This window comes from Brienomyrus brachyistius, chromosome 17, assembly GCF_023856365.1.
Source record: "Brienomyrus brachyistius isolate T26 chromosome 17, BBRACH_0.4, whole genome shotgun sequence".
In the NCBI taxonomy this organism is placed as follows: Eukaryota; Metazoa; Chordata; class Actinopteri; order Osteoglossiformes; family Mormyridae; genus Brienomyrus; species Brienomyrus brachyistius.
This window is the reverse complement of record NC_064549.1, coordinates 8,708,281-8,722,618: the sequence shown is the minus strand read 5'-3', so window position 1 is coordinate 8,722,618 and position 14,338 is coordinate 8,708,281. Positions and strand designations below refer to the sequence as shown.

The 14,338-nt window shown below is 44.5% G+C and overlaps 2 protein-coding genes across 2 annotated transcripts; both read right to left on the bottom strand.

Moving 5' to 3' along the window:
* Positions 1-4,843: 4,843 nt before the first annotated feature.
* On the bottom strand, positions 4,844-7,962 carry LOC125712011 (T-box transcription factor TBX1-like). The gene is made up of 6 exons (XM_048981587.1): positions 7,437-7,962; positions 6,184-6,307; positions 5,997-6,098; positions 5,548-5,719; positions 5,304-5,459; positions 4,844-4,915 (listed from the first exon to the last, which is right to left on the bottom strand). Exons 1-6 carry the CDS (start codon positions 7,663-7,665, stop codon positions 4,844-4,846), a joined length of 855 nt encoding a protein of 284 aa, XP_048837544.1. The 5' UTR covers positions 7,666-7,962.
* A 2,457-nt stretch (positions 7,963-10,419) lies between these two features.
* LOC125712087 (apolipoprotein A-I-1-like) lies at positions 10,420-13,145 on the bottom strand. The gene is made up of 4 exons (XM_048981724.1): positions 13,043-13,145; positions 11,983-12,034; positions 11,571-11,715; positions 10,420-11,400 (listed from the first exon to the last, which is right to left on the bottom strand). Exons 2-4 carry the CDS (start codon positions 12,023-12,025, stop codon positions 10,824-10,826), a joined length of 765 nt encoding a protein of 254 aa, XP_048837681.1. The 5' UTR covers positions 12,026-12,034; positions 13,043-13,145; the 3' UTR covers positions 10,420-10,823.
* Positions 13,146-14,338: the final 1,193 nt, after the last annotated feature.

Sequence of the window (14,338 nt, the reverse complement as noted above, 5' to 3'; positions counted from 1 at the left end):
ACACCTACGGGCAATTTAGCAAGTCCAATTAGCCTCAGCATGTTTTTGGACTGTGGGGGGAAACCGGGGTACCCGGAGGAAACCCCACGACGACATGGGGAGAACATGCAAACTCCACACACACGTGAACCAGGCGGAGACTCGAACCCGAGTCCCAGAGGTGTGAGGCAACAGTGCTAACCACTGCACCACCATGCCGCCCCTACTTGCACAACAGGTAGGAGAAATTTTAATGCAAAGCTGTTACAGTTTTTTTTTCGTATTTCTGGGATTTCCTTTGTGAGCAGCTCTCTTCAAGTCATGGCACAGCGTCTCAGTTGGGTGGGGTAGGGAGTCAAAGTCTTGGACTGAATGTAATTCTCACTTTACTGTTCCTTCAATGATAGCAAACTGCCCCGAGGTCCTGAGGCAGCGAAGCAGCCCAAAGAGTGATGGTTCGTCCCCCGTACTTCGTAGTTGGAACGGGGTCTTGGTGTTGGAGTACACTGCTTCTCCTTGTTCATTTCCAAAGAGTTCAACTTTTCTCTCATCAATCTGCAGAACATTGTCCCAGAAAATCTGTGGAACATGCAGTACAAATGCAGTGGTGTTTGTGTGTGTGTGTGTGTGGGGGGGGGGGGGGGTGTGGGGGGTGTGCATTATGTTTATATTACATTGTGGGGACTAAATTGCCCCGATTTTTCAGGTTCCCTCAAAGATCTGTGAATGCAGCCAAAAGTCTCGTATTTTGTCTCTCCTGTGCGTGCGTGTGTGTGTGTGTGTGTGCGCGTCTGTGTGTGTGTGTGTGTGCGTCTGTGTGTGTGTGTGTGCGCGTCTGCGTGTGTGTGTGTGTGTGCGTCTGTGTGTGTGTGTGTGTGCATCTGTGTGTGTGTGTGTGCGCGTCTGTGTGTGTGTGTTTGGAAAGTAGCACTTTCCTCTCTAGAGTCCTTCCATGAGCAGCTTTCTTGATCAGGATTTTCTTACCGCAGCCACATGAAGTGGGAATTTGGCAGAGAGGTCTCTGCTTTGCCCAATGCTGTTTCCCTGCGGTTCTTTATATCCCCCGAAGGACGCACACTGCACTCTTACCATGGTCTTTGCCAGATGCCCACTTTAAGGCTGAATAGCAATGTCCCTATCCAGTCATATGAGCTTCACCAGCTCTTCTTCTGAGGTTCTCTGAAATCAACTCCGATCTGGTCATGTTGCACTTTAATAGATGTCTGTTGTGAAGAGTCGGTAACCAATACTGTGTCAAGGCAGGGCAGCTCACACCCACAACTGAATTCACTGGTATCCAGTTACCCATTATCAAGAGCCCATTGTCATAAAGGTTTGCATAGTTTCATCATTAATGACCAAGCATGATAAAAAAGATTTTCTCCGTAAAGGTATAGAAATGTTTTGCTTGTTGTTCGTTAAAGAAAACTAACCAGGTCACATTTCAGGTGCTGTTTATGCTGAAATTAAAATTATTCCAAAAGGTTAGCAAAATATTGCAATTGAACATGTAAGTTTTTAATGAGCAGCAGGAATTTCAGGTTCAGCTGCCGAGGTACCAAAAGTCAGCTGGATTTTATTCCCTCATGTAATTTATTAAATGATTTATGACCTACATTTCACGTACATTTAGGGTTAGGGTTTATTATTACCCAGTATTGCATTGAATAGTGGAAAAATGGAAGGCAGGGAGGAAAAAAGGAAAGGCAGAAAGGAAGGACAAAAGGCAGAAAGGAAGGATGAATGGAAGAAAGGAGGGGTGAAGGTAAGGAAGGACAGAATGTAGGAAGGATGGAAAAAAGGAAAGATGAAAGGCAGAAAGGAAGGATGAATGGAAGAAATGGTGAAGGTAAGGGAGGACAGAAAGCAGGAAGGAAGGATGGAAGGCAGAAAGGAAGGAAGGAAAATGGGAAATATGAAAGGCAGAAAGGAAGGATGAATGGAAGGAAGGGTGAAGGTAAAGAAGGACAGAAGACAGGAAGGAAGGGCGGAAGGCAGGACGAAAGAATGGAAGACAGAAAGGAAGGAAGGGAGGAGAGATGGAAGGTAGGAAGGAAGGGAGGAAAGAAGGAAGGTTTTGGATGTAAAACCACACAGATGTGCCCAGGTGTCTGGGCTGATTTTATTTTTTTCTCTTCGGAGCACAGAGGTATCAGACTTTAGAGGCAAAACAAAGGAGAAGCAGAAAGCTGATGGGCTGACATGAAGGAGGCACTGTGAAGGGAACGGTTGCATCACTTTTTTATACTCTGCCTCAGTAGGGAAACGAGAGCAAAGCAGCCTCTTGAAATACAAGTGATAGGGCTGTGAGAGATTAAAGCCCAGCGGCACCTCTTCTTCTGCCAAAGGGGGGCACCAACTTTATGTCTGCAGCTCCTGGGCATGTAGATCACGCAGGAGGGGCCACTATGACTGTTTACTGGGGGTAGAATGACCTGAGACATAGGTGGAGGAGATTTTGTTTGGCTTGATGGGCCCATCTGTGGAGAGAGGAGACAGAGAGAGGAGACAGAGAGAGAGAGAGAGAGAGAGAGTTTACATTATCATTTACCTTTTGTGGTTTTCATGCATATGCACTGTGTCAGTAAGAATATATTTGAACAGATATTGCATTTAAGGGGATTGTTACCAGTCAGAAAGTCAGCTCATCATATAGAGGTCACAATGTTCCACCCCGCATTTTGTCTCAGATTGGAACAGTCCCTTATTCAGTTTCTCATAGATCTTCTCCCATTGCTTAACACCCATTCCGAATCAAAAGAAATGACGACCATCGCATAACCCCTTAAATGTGCATCCTGTCAGCCGCCTGCTTTCTCTCACTCCAGGGACTGCAGTCTTCTACATGCATCACAGCACAGTTGGAAGAGAGAGGGAGGTGTTCGCCTGATTTCACCCACACTCCTGTAGGTGGCAGGCTCAGAAAATGCAGCACTGTAAAGTTATGAGAAGGTGAGGCACCCAGCTGTCCAACCCAGGCAATGAACTAATGTGACAGACCAAGGTAACCCCCAGGTCCCCCCTGGGGGATGTTCCCTCAGCTGACCTCCACACCATTAAGTGACGAACCTGAATGTTGGTTCAGCTTTTTCTGGTGTCGTTGCTTAGCTTTGTTCTGCTCCAGCTTACTTCCTCGCACCTGAGAGCTGGGAAATGAGAAAGGGAGAGGGGCACCAGTTGGAGGAGCACAAGAATGTTCCCACTCCCACAAATGTCCTTGTAACCCAGTACAAGTTACACACACACAGCTCACCGTCACGAGGTAAGACGGCTCATAGGCCATGCTAATGATATTTGGAATCCTTGCAAATCTACAGAAATTATTGGTATCTGGGAGACCCATAATAAACACAAAGCAGAAGGATGTACCAGATGTCGGGAAATGCACTTGTGACCCAAAGAGTGGACATGCTATTGTATTTTTTGAGGGAAGTGCTTAACATTGTTTTTTCAGTAAAATCCTATTTATCCCATAACTGGGTTGTGGTAAGTCAGGAGCCTGTCCCAGCAGGTCACACACACACACACACACACACACACACACACATGCTATGAGCAATGAGGAGGCACAAATTTCCCCCAAAGAATGCTTTAAGTGAGACCGCAGTGCTGCATATATGGTTAAAATCATCCGTCCCTTTTCTAGTGTGAAGTTTGGCTTGAAAACCAATATGTTTCAAAGTACAGGTAAATCTGATTGCAGTACTGTCTAACTATTTGTTGATTAGTGAACCTTTATGAACTAAAAGGGTATTTACTTCATTATCACCTGACATGAGCACCCGGATTTCAGGAAATAAAAAAATCAAGGTCATAGGCTTGCAGGTTTAATGTCATAACCAGCTCTTCTCTCTGGTTTTAAGAAAGCAGCCATCATTTAATGCTGAGATGTCAGTTAATTAATATACACTATAATCCAGGGAGCCAATCTAATCCAGAAAGGGCCAGTGGGTATGTGGGTTTCCGCTATAACTACCTAATTAGATTACTAATGCTGCATTCCATTTGCACTCCTAACTCGGAAAATCGGAAGTTTTCTTGGTTCACGAGTCAGAATCTCGACTTTACGTAGCATCCCATTTGAAATGTCTGACTAGAAACTCGGAATCGACACAACCCTGAGCTCAGAATCCAAGATGGCTGTGCCCTTTATCAGCAGAAGTTAATGCTGTAGTTTTATACTGTTTATTAGCTAAGAAAGAAAACCTGCTTTTTGAAACAGGTCCCTGGTATTGCATAATGACTTTTGCTTGGTTAATTGGAATGCTGTTAATTTGGGTGTGACGTCATTCTCAGGTCCGAGTTCTGACCTCTGTGGTAAATACAGCATACTTAGAGGATTGATTGGCTGAAGATTCCTCACATCTGGGTTTGAACAGCTGACCTAAAGGTTATACCTGCATATACACTGGCCCCTTCAGCATAAGATTGGCCACCCCTGCTATAATATTTATATATGTAGTCACATATATTGGTTAAAAACAATGGAAAACTTTACCTTAGGTGCACAAATAACTTAGTTACTCGGTCACTACTCAAGTACAAATCATGAACAAATATGTAACTGCACGAAACACATGAATTGTTATGATTGATAAATGATGAACAAACTTGGGATCAGTATGTAACTAACACTTAGTTTCTGGGTAATTAATACATTAAGTAAGACTGTACTACTGCATTATTTGTGTTCCCACAAGTAAAGTGTTACTGATTCTTTTGACATTGAATTAAGTTACACGATATAATTTTTGGTATTAATTGATCCTCAAGTCACGCACCTTCACAAATCTCAGGAATTTCACAATTGAGATTTCCCAAGTAATGGAAAAAATATATACCTATCATGCAGCCTGTCCGCATCTTACCATTCAGCTGTGTCATTGGACCGAAATCCTTTGGCGAATGGGTTGCTGGCTATCTTTAACTGGGTGATCTGATTGGGTGAAAAAGAACGAAGGGGAGAGATAATGAAACGAACAAAAGTTTATATAAAATATAATAAGTATTAATGATTGCAAGAGTCTTCCAAATGGATCATTTTAGAGTGTGCCTTATTCCATCCATCCATGTTCTTTAACCGCTTATCCTGTTCAGGTTCACGGAGGGCCCAGAGCCTAACCTGAAGCTTACAGGCGCAAGTTTGCCTTATAGTGTTTGATTTTTAGACCTGAACCAATAAATATGATCAGCTGCAGAAATTTCCTGAATAATTCAACAGACCCTTATGAGGAATCTTGGTCATTAGAGCTGCAGCACTATGCTTTGGTACTGTCAGAAGGTCACAGACAGAGAATGACTGTGATTGGATGCTGGAACAGTACCCTGTGATTCTGGTAGGCGGTGACAGCAGTGAAGCGAGTCTCACTGAAGGAGAAGGTCAGGAAGTTCCGGTGGGGATGTTGCTGGTAGTTGTGATGTGGGTCCACAAACACCACGTGAAACCGGGGCTGGTACCGGTGCATGGAGTTTAACATTATCTGCACACATAAATGCGTAATATACAGTATTAGTTTGGTTTCCATGGGAATTAAGGAGCCGCGCGTTCGCCCGGGGGGGTACACTCACGTGTCCGTTGTCATCCAGCAGGTTGTTGGTGAGCTTCAGCTGGTCGAAGGACACGGTCTGCTTCATCCACTGGGCGCCCTTGGCAGGGGAGTCAGGGTGAAAGTGCACTCTGCCCGGCATCACAGGGTCTGCCTGTCCTGCCACCAGCCAGGACGAGCTGTGAAATGCATACCTTGGGGAACGAGGTGGGGAGCGAGAGGGATTGATCAGAGAGGCCACATGGAGAAGGCCGCGTCAACGGCCAACTCAGCTCAAGATGAACATTTATGCGTCTCTATAGCAGTGTTTCCCAATCCAGTCCTGGGAGACCCACAGACAGTCCACATCTTTGCTCCCTCTCAGCTCCCTACGGGGGTGCAGGGAGCTGGGAGGGAGTAAAAACATGGACCGACTGTGGGTCCCGAGGACCGTGTTGGGAGACGCTGCTCCATGGGAATGAGGATTCCCACCTGTATCTCTTGTTATCTACAGGGATGAAGTCCATCAGGAGAACGTACTCTGCTGCTGGGTCCATTCCAGAAATCTGGACTTGAAATGTGGGAAACATCCGCCTGACAAGCAATAATAATAAATCAGATGTTTTACATGCAGGCTTCTTTTGTACATTTGTGGTGCCAATATGCCCGACATGCTAACCTTCCTGCCTTAGTGATGATCATTTCCATACCCAGCTGGTCAAACTGCCTCCACAGTGCACTCATCTCCAGTTGAACTTTGACCCCGGCAACTTGGGGGACTTTGACACACTTATTACCGGCCTCTGTAACAGCCGAGAGGATGGAAAACCCCCCCCCCCCCAAGGAAGGAATTTGATTCAGCAAGAGAGAGGGAAAGATAAGAGTGAGACGTTAGCAATTTTGTATTTCTGCTTGTTAAAGCTGTGAAAATGACACTCAATGTATCTCTATTTGTATTTCCTGTTAGTAGATGTATTACATATTAGACGGAATTAAGTGACTTGGACAGAATTATCAGTGTGTTTTGTTGCATGAAGATTTTATAGCCTTTTTTTGACAACACATTAGAACTTGCTGTGCGTTAGGAAGCAAGATAATTTCCAACTATTCTGCCAGAATAGTTACACAAGATAGAAACACTGACAACGGGCAGAACACTGTAAGTATTCGATGAGAGATGAAGGAAAGCTGAGAGGATGGTACCATCAGAGCAGAGACAAACAAATAAAGAGAGCGAGTAGGGGGGTTTAAATAAAAACGTCCAGCAATTTACAACACGGGAGACCAAAGAATAGACACAGCATATAACTGTAATGAATGTAATGAATGTACAGATGTACTGTGATATTCTGCAAGTAAATAATAGCCCATATTCTATAATTGCTTCTCCAGTGCAGGGATACACTGAGCCTAGGTCCTATGCCAGGAAGTTGAGGGACACCTTGGGCAGCCGGCCCATGTCCGATATCTGGCATGGTGTGTCACACAAACGAACTACCGGCAACTTTACAGTCAGAGGGTCTTCTGAATAGGACATTTTTGGAGGGTGGGTGTAACTAGAGAAAACCAATACGAGCCCACAGATAGATAGATAGATAGATAGATAGATAGATAGATAGATAGATAGATAGATAGATAGATAGATAGATAGATAGATAGATATACATTACATGCAAATCATAGACAACATGCAAACTGATCAAGCATCTATTTTGAATAATTAGACAATGGCAGAGGCAGATAGTTCAGGTCCAGAAAGTAAAGTTCCAGTCCAGGATTTTCTACCAACCAGTTCAGTATAAGGAGTCACCGTCACGTCACAGAGTGCTCAACTGGTTGGTTGAAACAAAATCTTGGTCTGGATTTTTACTTTCTGGACCTGGGCTACCCACCTCTGGGCAAAGGTAATTAACAAAGATGGAGCCTCTCTACCATCCATGTGAGCTGTGGGTAGACACTCCATGGCTGTAGAACTCAAAGGCAACGTCCATCTGCCTGCCTGTCCTTCAGGTCCAGATCCGTAGGGTGATTCTTCCCACTGTTCCATCTCTGGGTCTCTCTGCCGAATGACGTTTGCTGTCCAGCTGGGTGTTGCCGCCCGGCCACCATAAATAGGTAAAAGAAGTTGCTGTATGTCCTCAGATGTTTTTTGGGTATCCATCTTTATCAGACTGCAGCTGTGTAAAAGCCTTCCCTTTAATAAGCTGTGTCAATGCAATCACTCGCTGTTTCTCAATCTTAGCCGCTTCTGAAAGCTACCTTTCTGAGACATCCAAGTCGCTTGATTTATTCCAGCTCCTTTCTTATTTAGAATGAACTCATCGCTAACGGTAGCAAGAACAGCCAAAAGCGCCACTTCTGTTAGCCTCGGTAGCTCTCACAGAATCTCCAGGGCATGCGGAGATGTTTTGTTGTGTGACGCTAATGACAAGGTAATGCCATCCTAGCACACGCACAAGCTCCTGGATGCGTTCATGCTATTGCAAATATCAGTGTCAGGCTCAACAAGCCGCAGAATCTCCTTCATGACAGCACAACTAGCTGGTTCTGTCTGGACCGGTCTCCTCTGACAGCAGGCCCATTTGCGATGATGCAACGGCGGGCGGCTCTGCTCTTTATAGCGCCAGGAGAGGTGGTTACGAAACCACCTGATCCTACCAGCAATTAAGCCATCAAAATTGTTTGTGTTGCCTAATAAAAATCAATTCATTCTTACTACAAGTTCATTAATCATGAAGAAGCATAGTTGTCTGGCACCACTCAACACTGAACTAATTGTATTTCCAAAAAAAAAAACCCTTCACAGGAACACACTGTGCAAACACCCTCCAGGCCCACAAGTAAAATCCAAACAAGAATCAAGGGGATCAAGAATAATGATGTAAATCTTTGGACATCAGTCTTCAGGATCTCCATTGGTCTGTCTGAACTCTAATCTTCCCGTGTCCTGGGTGAGGCAGCACGTCAGCCCTCTAGCCATCTTGGATAGTCACAATCTACTAATAAGCATCCTTCCCCATAAGGCCTGACAATCAGACATGAAGAATCACAGATACCCTGGGGCTAAGGGCACAGTGAGAAGGGGGCATCTATCACCATTTTTTCAAAGTTGCTCATGCCTGGTTTGATATTCCTTTGGCTCAAGTTTTCCTAATGACGAAGGTTTGCACATAGCGAAGATATCGAACGCATTTGAACAGCACTTAGTCCAATGTAATCATTAGTAAAGTGAACATTCTGAGTTAAACATAGATCGACTTTATTGTCCTGCCATACATACTGACCCTATATGCAACATTTGGAGATGCTGCCAACTGCCAGCTCTCCGATTCTCATGCGCGACAAACAGCAACACGTTCATTTTGCCAAGATAAAATAAAAGGATAAAATGCATTTAACATCACTTTAAATGGTTTAGATTTGAATCTTGAGAACAGGTGATTTGGTTGCGTCAGCGTTGGTAAAAGGCTTGTATTTTCCTTGCCGCCACCTAATAGTAATCCTAGTTTGTGTATGATTTCTGATGTTTTTCTGTGCCTGAAGCACAAAAGCTGCTAATTGTGCCCCCTGCCGCAGATAAGAGAGCAGGTGAAAGGATGGTGCTGATGTATACAACCTAGGGGTGCCTACAGCCCCTAATCCATCTCCCTCCCTAAAAAACGCTTCCTAAAGTCATGCCTCAGCTTGTCAATAAAAGAGCGGATTCATTATTTTCCCTCATTAATCAACCCACTTATAATTATGTTGTGACAGATGTGACAGCATCCAGTCTCCCAAAGGTCAGTCCTCTGACCCTTCTGGTAGAGTTTGCTTGTTTTTATTTTGCTGCATTAATGGCACATAGTTGAAATGTGTTGAAATAACAGTGCAGCATTTTGTCCCGTATTTTGCATCATACTCCGGGCATACTCCAGCCATACTCCAACCATACTCCGGGCATACTCTGGCCATACTCCAGCCATACTCCAGCCATGTGGTAATCTTGATTTGGGTTTCCCTTGACATTTTTTAATTGATGTTTATAACTTTCATATGCGTGATGTATTGGCTGAATATCTGCCGGTGCTGATCGTGAATTACGTTCTCTGGAAAACCAGTGTAATCACTGCCCCTTGAAGTCCTTCACTGTATGACGTTATATATTCATATGAAAAGGCTCAAACACACTTCTTTTGACTGCTTTGATTTCCTGAATGCATTTCAGCTGGGAGTTCATCAGCAGCCTGGTAAATGTGTTATAGTAGCTTATTTGCCCATGGAGGAGATTTAATCTCCATCACAACAAGGTGTATGGTGCAGTGTCAAGCCAGGGTCCATTTCTGGTGTGTTAAGTATGAGCCACAGGGGCTCAGCAAACAAAAACCAGATTGATTTCTGTCAAATGGGTTAGATGATTCCATTTCTATGTCTACTATGACTTTAAGGGAATGTCTGGCAAATATTATGTTGCTAACTAATGCCTGTATCCTATGGAGGGAGAAGAAGCATATAGCCAATAAGGTATTTTACTTATGTAGCAGGCACAATTGCAAAAAAGCAGGCTCACGGTTGAGGGCCTTGCTCAGTGGCCCAACAGGGAAACCACTCACCCAACCCAGGGATTTGAACCAACAACCTTTACAGACACAGCGTCCCAACCTGCTGAGCCGCACATCACCACAAGACATGAGTGCAAGAAGGAATGTTCTCATTTCATTACCATCACTCACTTAGTCATTTAACAGCATGTCAACAATTCACTGTAGCATAGACGTAAGGAATCACGGAGTGAACAGGTCACTGGGTGTTCTTTCTTTGGGACTGCATTAAAACCCGCAGCTTTGCCTCGATGTTTCATAATCCTGTGAATAGCACTGCAGTCCAGCAATAGCGATAAGAACAATGAATAAATAACCCACGGCAAAGACACTTGGTATTAAATGATATAGATTTTATTGGTTAAACGTTATCGGTTGGAGGTCTGGGGTGAAGATTACAAGGCTGAAAGGTTAAAAAAGAAAAACCCATGCAGCAGGGTGGGGTTCAAGCAGCAGTTTGGATGTACAGACATCAAACACGGTGGCTGGGCACGCACTGCCCTCACATCCCACAGGAATCACACCACTGGTCAGATCAGTACCTGCCACCAATACAGAGCAAGCTTTATAATGTGTGACTATGTCAATCAGATCATTGTCTTTTTTTTGTTTCTATTTGCCACAATTGTGACACAAAGGTGTTTCCGATGTGGTGCTTGCAAAGCGTGTCTTATGCATGTGTTTGTGGGTGTCCATTAAAGTGTAGGAGACTGACTGGCGAGGCAGGTGAGTGGGCACACATTTAGGGCTGGAGGTGGCCCTTGATGACGTTATACATGGCTGCAAGCTTTTCCTTCACTTCTTCAGCCAGGGGCTTTAGCTTGTTCTGGAGGTCTTGGTTACCGTCCTTCAGGTTGGTGAATGTCTTAGTCAGGTGCTCCTTGTATTCCTGGGCAAGGGGCTCAACCATTTCCTTGAGCTCCTGCAAGCGCTCGTTCACCTTGGTACGGACAGCTTCCACAATAGGCATCAACTTGGACTTGGTTTCCTCGACATTGGTCGCGACCTTCCCACGCAACTCGGCTACTACGGGCTCCATCTTCGCCCGGAACGCTTCCATTTCCTGACGATGCTTCTCTGAGTACTCCTTCACGACGGGAATCAGCTTCTCGCGGTATTCCTCTAGATGCTTCTGGATGACCTTGCGCAGTTCTTCACGCTGGGGCTCCAGCTGTGTGCGCAGGCCATCGATGTCGTTCAAGATCTTTGCACGGATGTCTTCGGTCATGACCGCCAGCTGCTGACCGTAGGGGACCACGGTGTCTGTGGATTTCGTAATTATGTCTTGAACCTTGTTGAGGCCCTCAGTCACGTATTGCCTATTGGGTGATGGAGGTGGAAGGGGAGGAGAGAAGGAAAGATCTGAGACATCTGGTGGAGCTGAACAGAATTAAGTTATTACGGGCATGTCCAAGATAATACGAGAATAGAGGACAGAGCTATACACTTATAGGGGGCAAGACCATTATGGGGTAGGACATTGACCTACTTGTAATCTTTGTACTCGGTGTCATCCAGATGATCTAGGGCCTTGTTCACTGAATCCTTCACCTGATTCAGGTACACATCTACAACTGATTTCACATGGTCCAGCTGGGAGGGGGCATCAGCCTGCAGGACTCGTGCATGGGCGCCTGGTTTTAAAAATAAAGAGTCTTGGGTTGCCATGTGCTACAGACATACTAGTAATTAATTCTGCCTTTAGAGAAGCATTACTCCAGATGCACTGTTGTGAAGCATATTTACACCCATTAATTTTATTCTTTGTTGAATTCTTGTTCAGGTTCAGCAGAGGATCTCTATTATAATATATAAAGTGGTAGATGCTTATCATTATAGATGGTGCATTTTTTTTTGTTTTATTCCTAGATTCTGTGGCCGTAGCCGATACCAATACTAACCTGCGGCCAGCAGGACCGCCAGTGCGAGAGCCACAAATTTCATGGTGGATCTCTGAAAGAGAGCAAAAGATAGATACAGTAAGTAAGCCAACAAGGTCCAAGTGAAAGACGGTAAATGTCAGACTGTGCTTATAGGTAATTAGCGATTCCTCTGTTGGTATATTCTTCTACAACCAAGGCACTTTGCCCTGGAGAACAACAACCAATGTCCTTTGTCTTCTTAGCCAGTTACTACCAAAAGTGTCTATAATCCTTATTCATTGCAGGACTCTCCTGACCACATATTTATAGGGCTTATAATAAGATTACCCCCCCTACTGCTATTTATTCTGTATTCCTCATGCTGCCTAATTCGCTAGCGCATCGCATGGACCTCAGACCGCAGTCCAGCTTGTCACTGTGTGGCTAATAGCATCCCTGCTCAGATAAAAGTAAACTTCCAACAGATGGAACTGAGTTCCAGGCCATAGACCTGGGACCCTGCTTCTCCCAATTCGCAAGACAGCATTTTGTGTAAATCTGAGATCCTCCCTTTCTACTGTTTATTCTCTCCCACACTTTCTTTCCAAAGGACCACAAACAGAAACAACTGTTAAGGCCTAAGAGACTACAGCTCATGAAAGCGCTTCAGAAACACAAACCCTGCTTTCTAGGGTTTTTTTTTTAACCCATCTAATGATCTCATTACAAAAATTCATTAGGAAGAAACTGCAGAATGAAAGTGCATTGCACCATTTTTATAACGCATATCTGACCATCAAATAGCATAATGCTATTATGGAACACTTGCCCTAAAATGATCTCTGTGTAATTGCACAAGACAGTAATGGCATATACGATTATTCCCTGGCATAGAACGAGAAACTTCTTGAAACGGACAAACCTGATCACCTTAATTCTTTCTCTGCATTTTCCCAGCCATGTAATATTACTTTATACTTCATACAATCCCACATCTATCACTCCGTTCCCTTCTTCCAAGCTTCTTAGACTCATGTGCGCCGCCTGCGCTCGTCTTACAAGCCCCCTGCTGTATTTCGCCCTGGAGTTCCTCTCTTACCTGTAGTTGCCGGAGCTGTGAGAGTCAGTGTAGCAGGACGGAGCGCTGGGGCGCCTTTTATAAGCGGATGGGCGGCGGTGATGGTCGCGTTCATGTCGGCGTGGAGGTGGACCTCAGCCTCTCACCTCCCCACTGTGCAACAGCAGAGTTCAAAGGTCACCGAAGGAAGAGTCAGCAATCAGCAAACACACAAACAAACTGCCGACTGCAGCACGGAGATGCGACTAACGCCTGCTGTGTCCCCCCCCCCCCCCCCTTCACCCACCATCGCCCTCACTCTGCAGACGCTCTCTTTCAAAAATGTGGATTGTGAAATTAACTCGGTAATGCGACGGATGCTTCGCAGTTCCATTCTCTGATGTGAAAATGCGTCTCGCGTTGTTTTTCTTCCACTCTGAAAAAGTTTCCCACTGTGCTGTAAATGTGTTTTGCACCTTAAAAGACCCGCCTGGATTATACAATGGAGAGACATCAGACGGGCATTCCTCTTTGCGTAACAAAGGCACTTGAAACGGTTCTAAAAAGAGCGGCTCAAAAAGCCGGATCACCTGGAGGAAGTTAGGCCACCGGCTGCATCACACAGACATGCTCAGAATGGTCTGTCAGCTCTCTGGTTTGTGTTTATTTGCCTTGCCTGACTACTTATTTATCTTCAGTCTCTTTCATGCATTTTGGCTATGAATTAAACAAATAAACTTTTCTCTTTTTTCTTGCTTTTTTTTTTTAAAGTACATTTTTAAAATACAAAAAAATATCCCTGAAAAGAATACAGTAGCCCCTTTTAATACAATAGCTAGTTTTCAAACCTTGTTTTCAAATAAATAAATAACTAAATAAGTACATCTGCCTTGAAAGGCTTAACATTTAAGGATAACAGTCCCATCGTCTGAAGGAGGGTCCCATGATAGGAGCGTGAAATGAAGTTATCTGTGGAGCTGGTCAATCGAGGAACCCTGACCGAGCGTAATGGAGCAATTGGCCAGCAGAGATAAACAGAGAATGTTGAAACACAAACAGAACACTGTGGCACTATCACCTTTGGCAGCCATTGTCAATCAAATTACACTGTCTGCTGCAAAATCTACCAGGCCAAAGGGGCATCATTGACTCGACTGTTGACTTGCTGAATTGCCTTTGGACTTTGCTTATCATTATCTTCCTTTTACCTCTGTTGTTATGCAGCTTTTTTCTTTTTGAAAACGCTTTTTAATTTTAATTAATGCCCCGTCCCGCTGTGTTTGCGTTTCTTTGAAATCCTAAACCTTCCCCCATTCAGCAAGGGTGTCCTGACCGTTG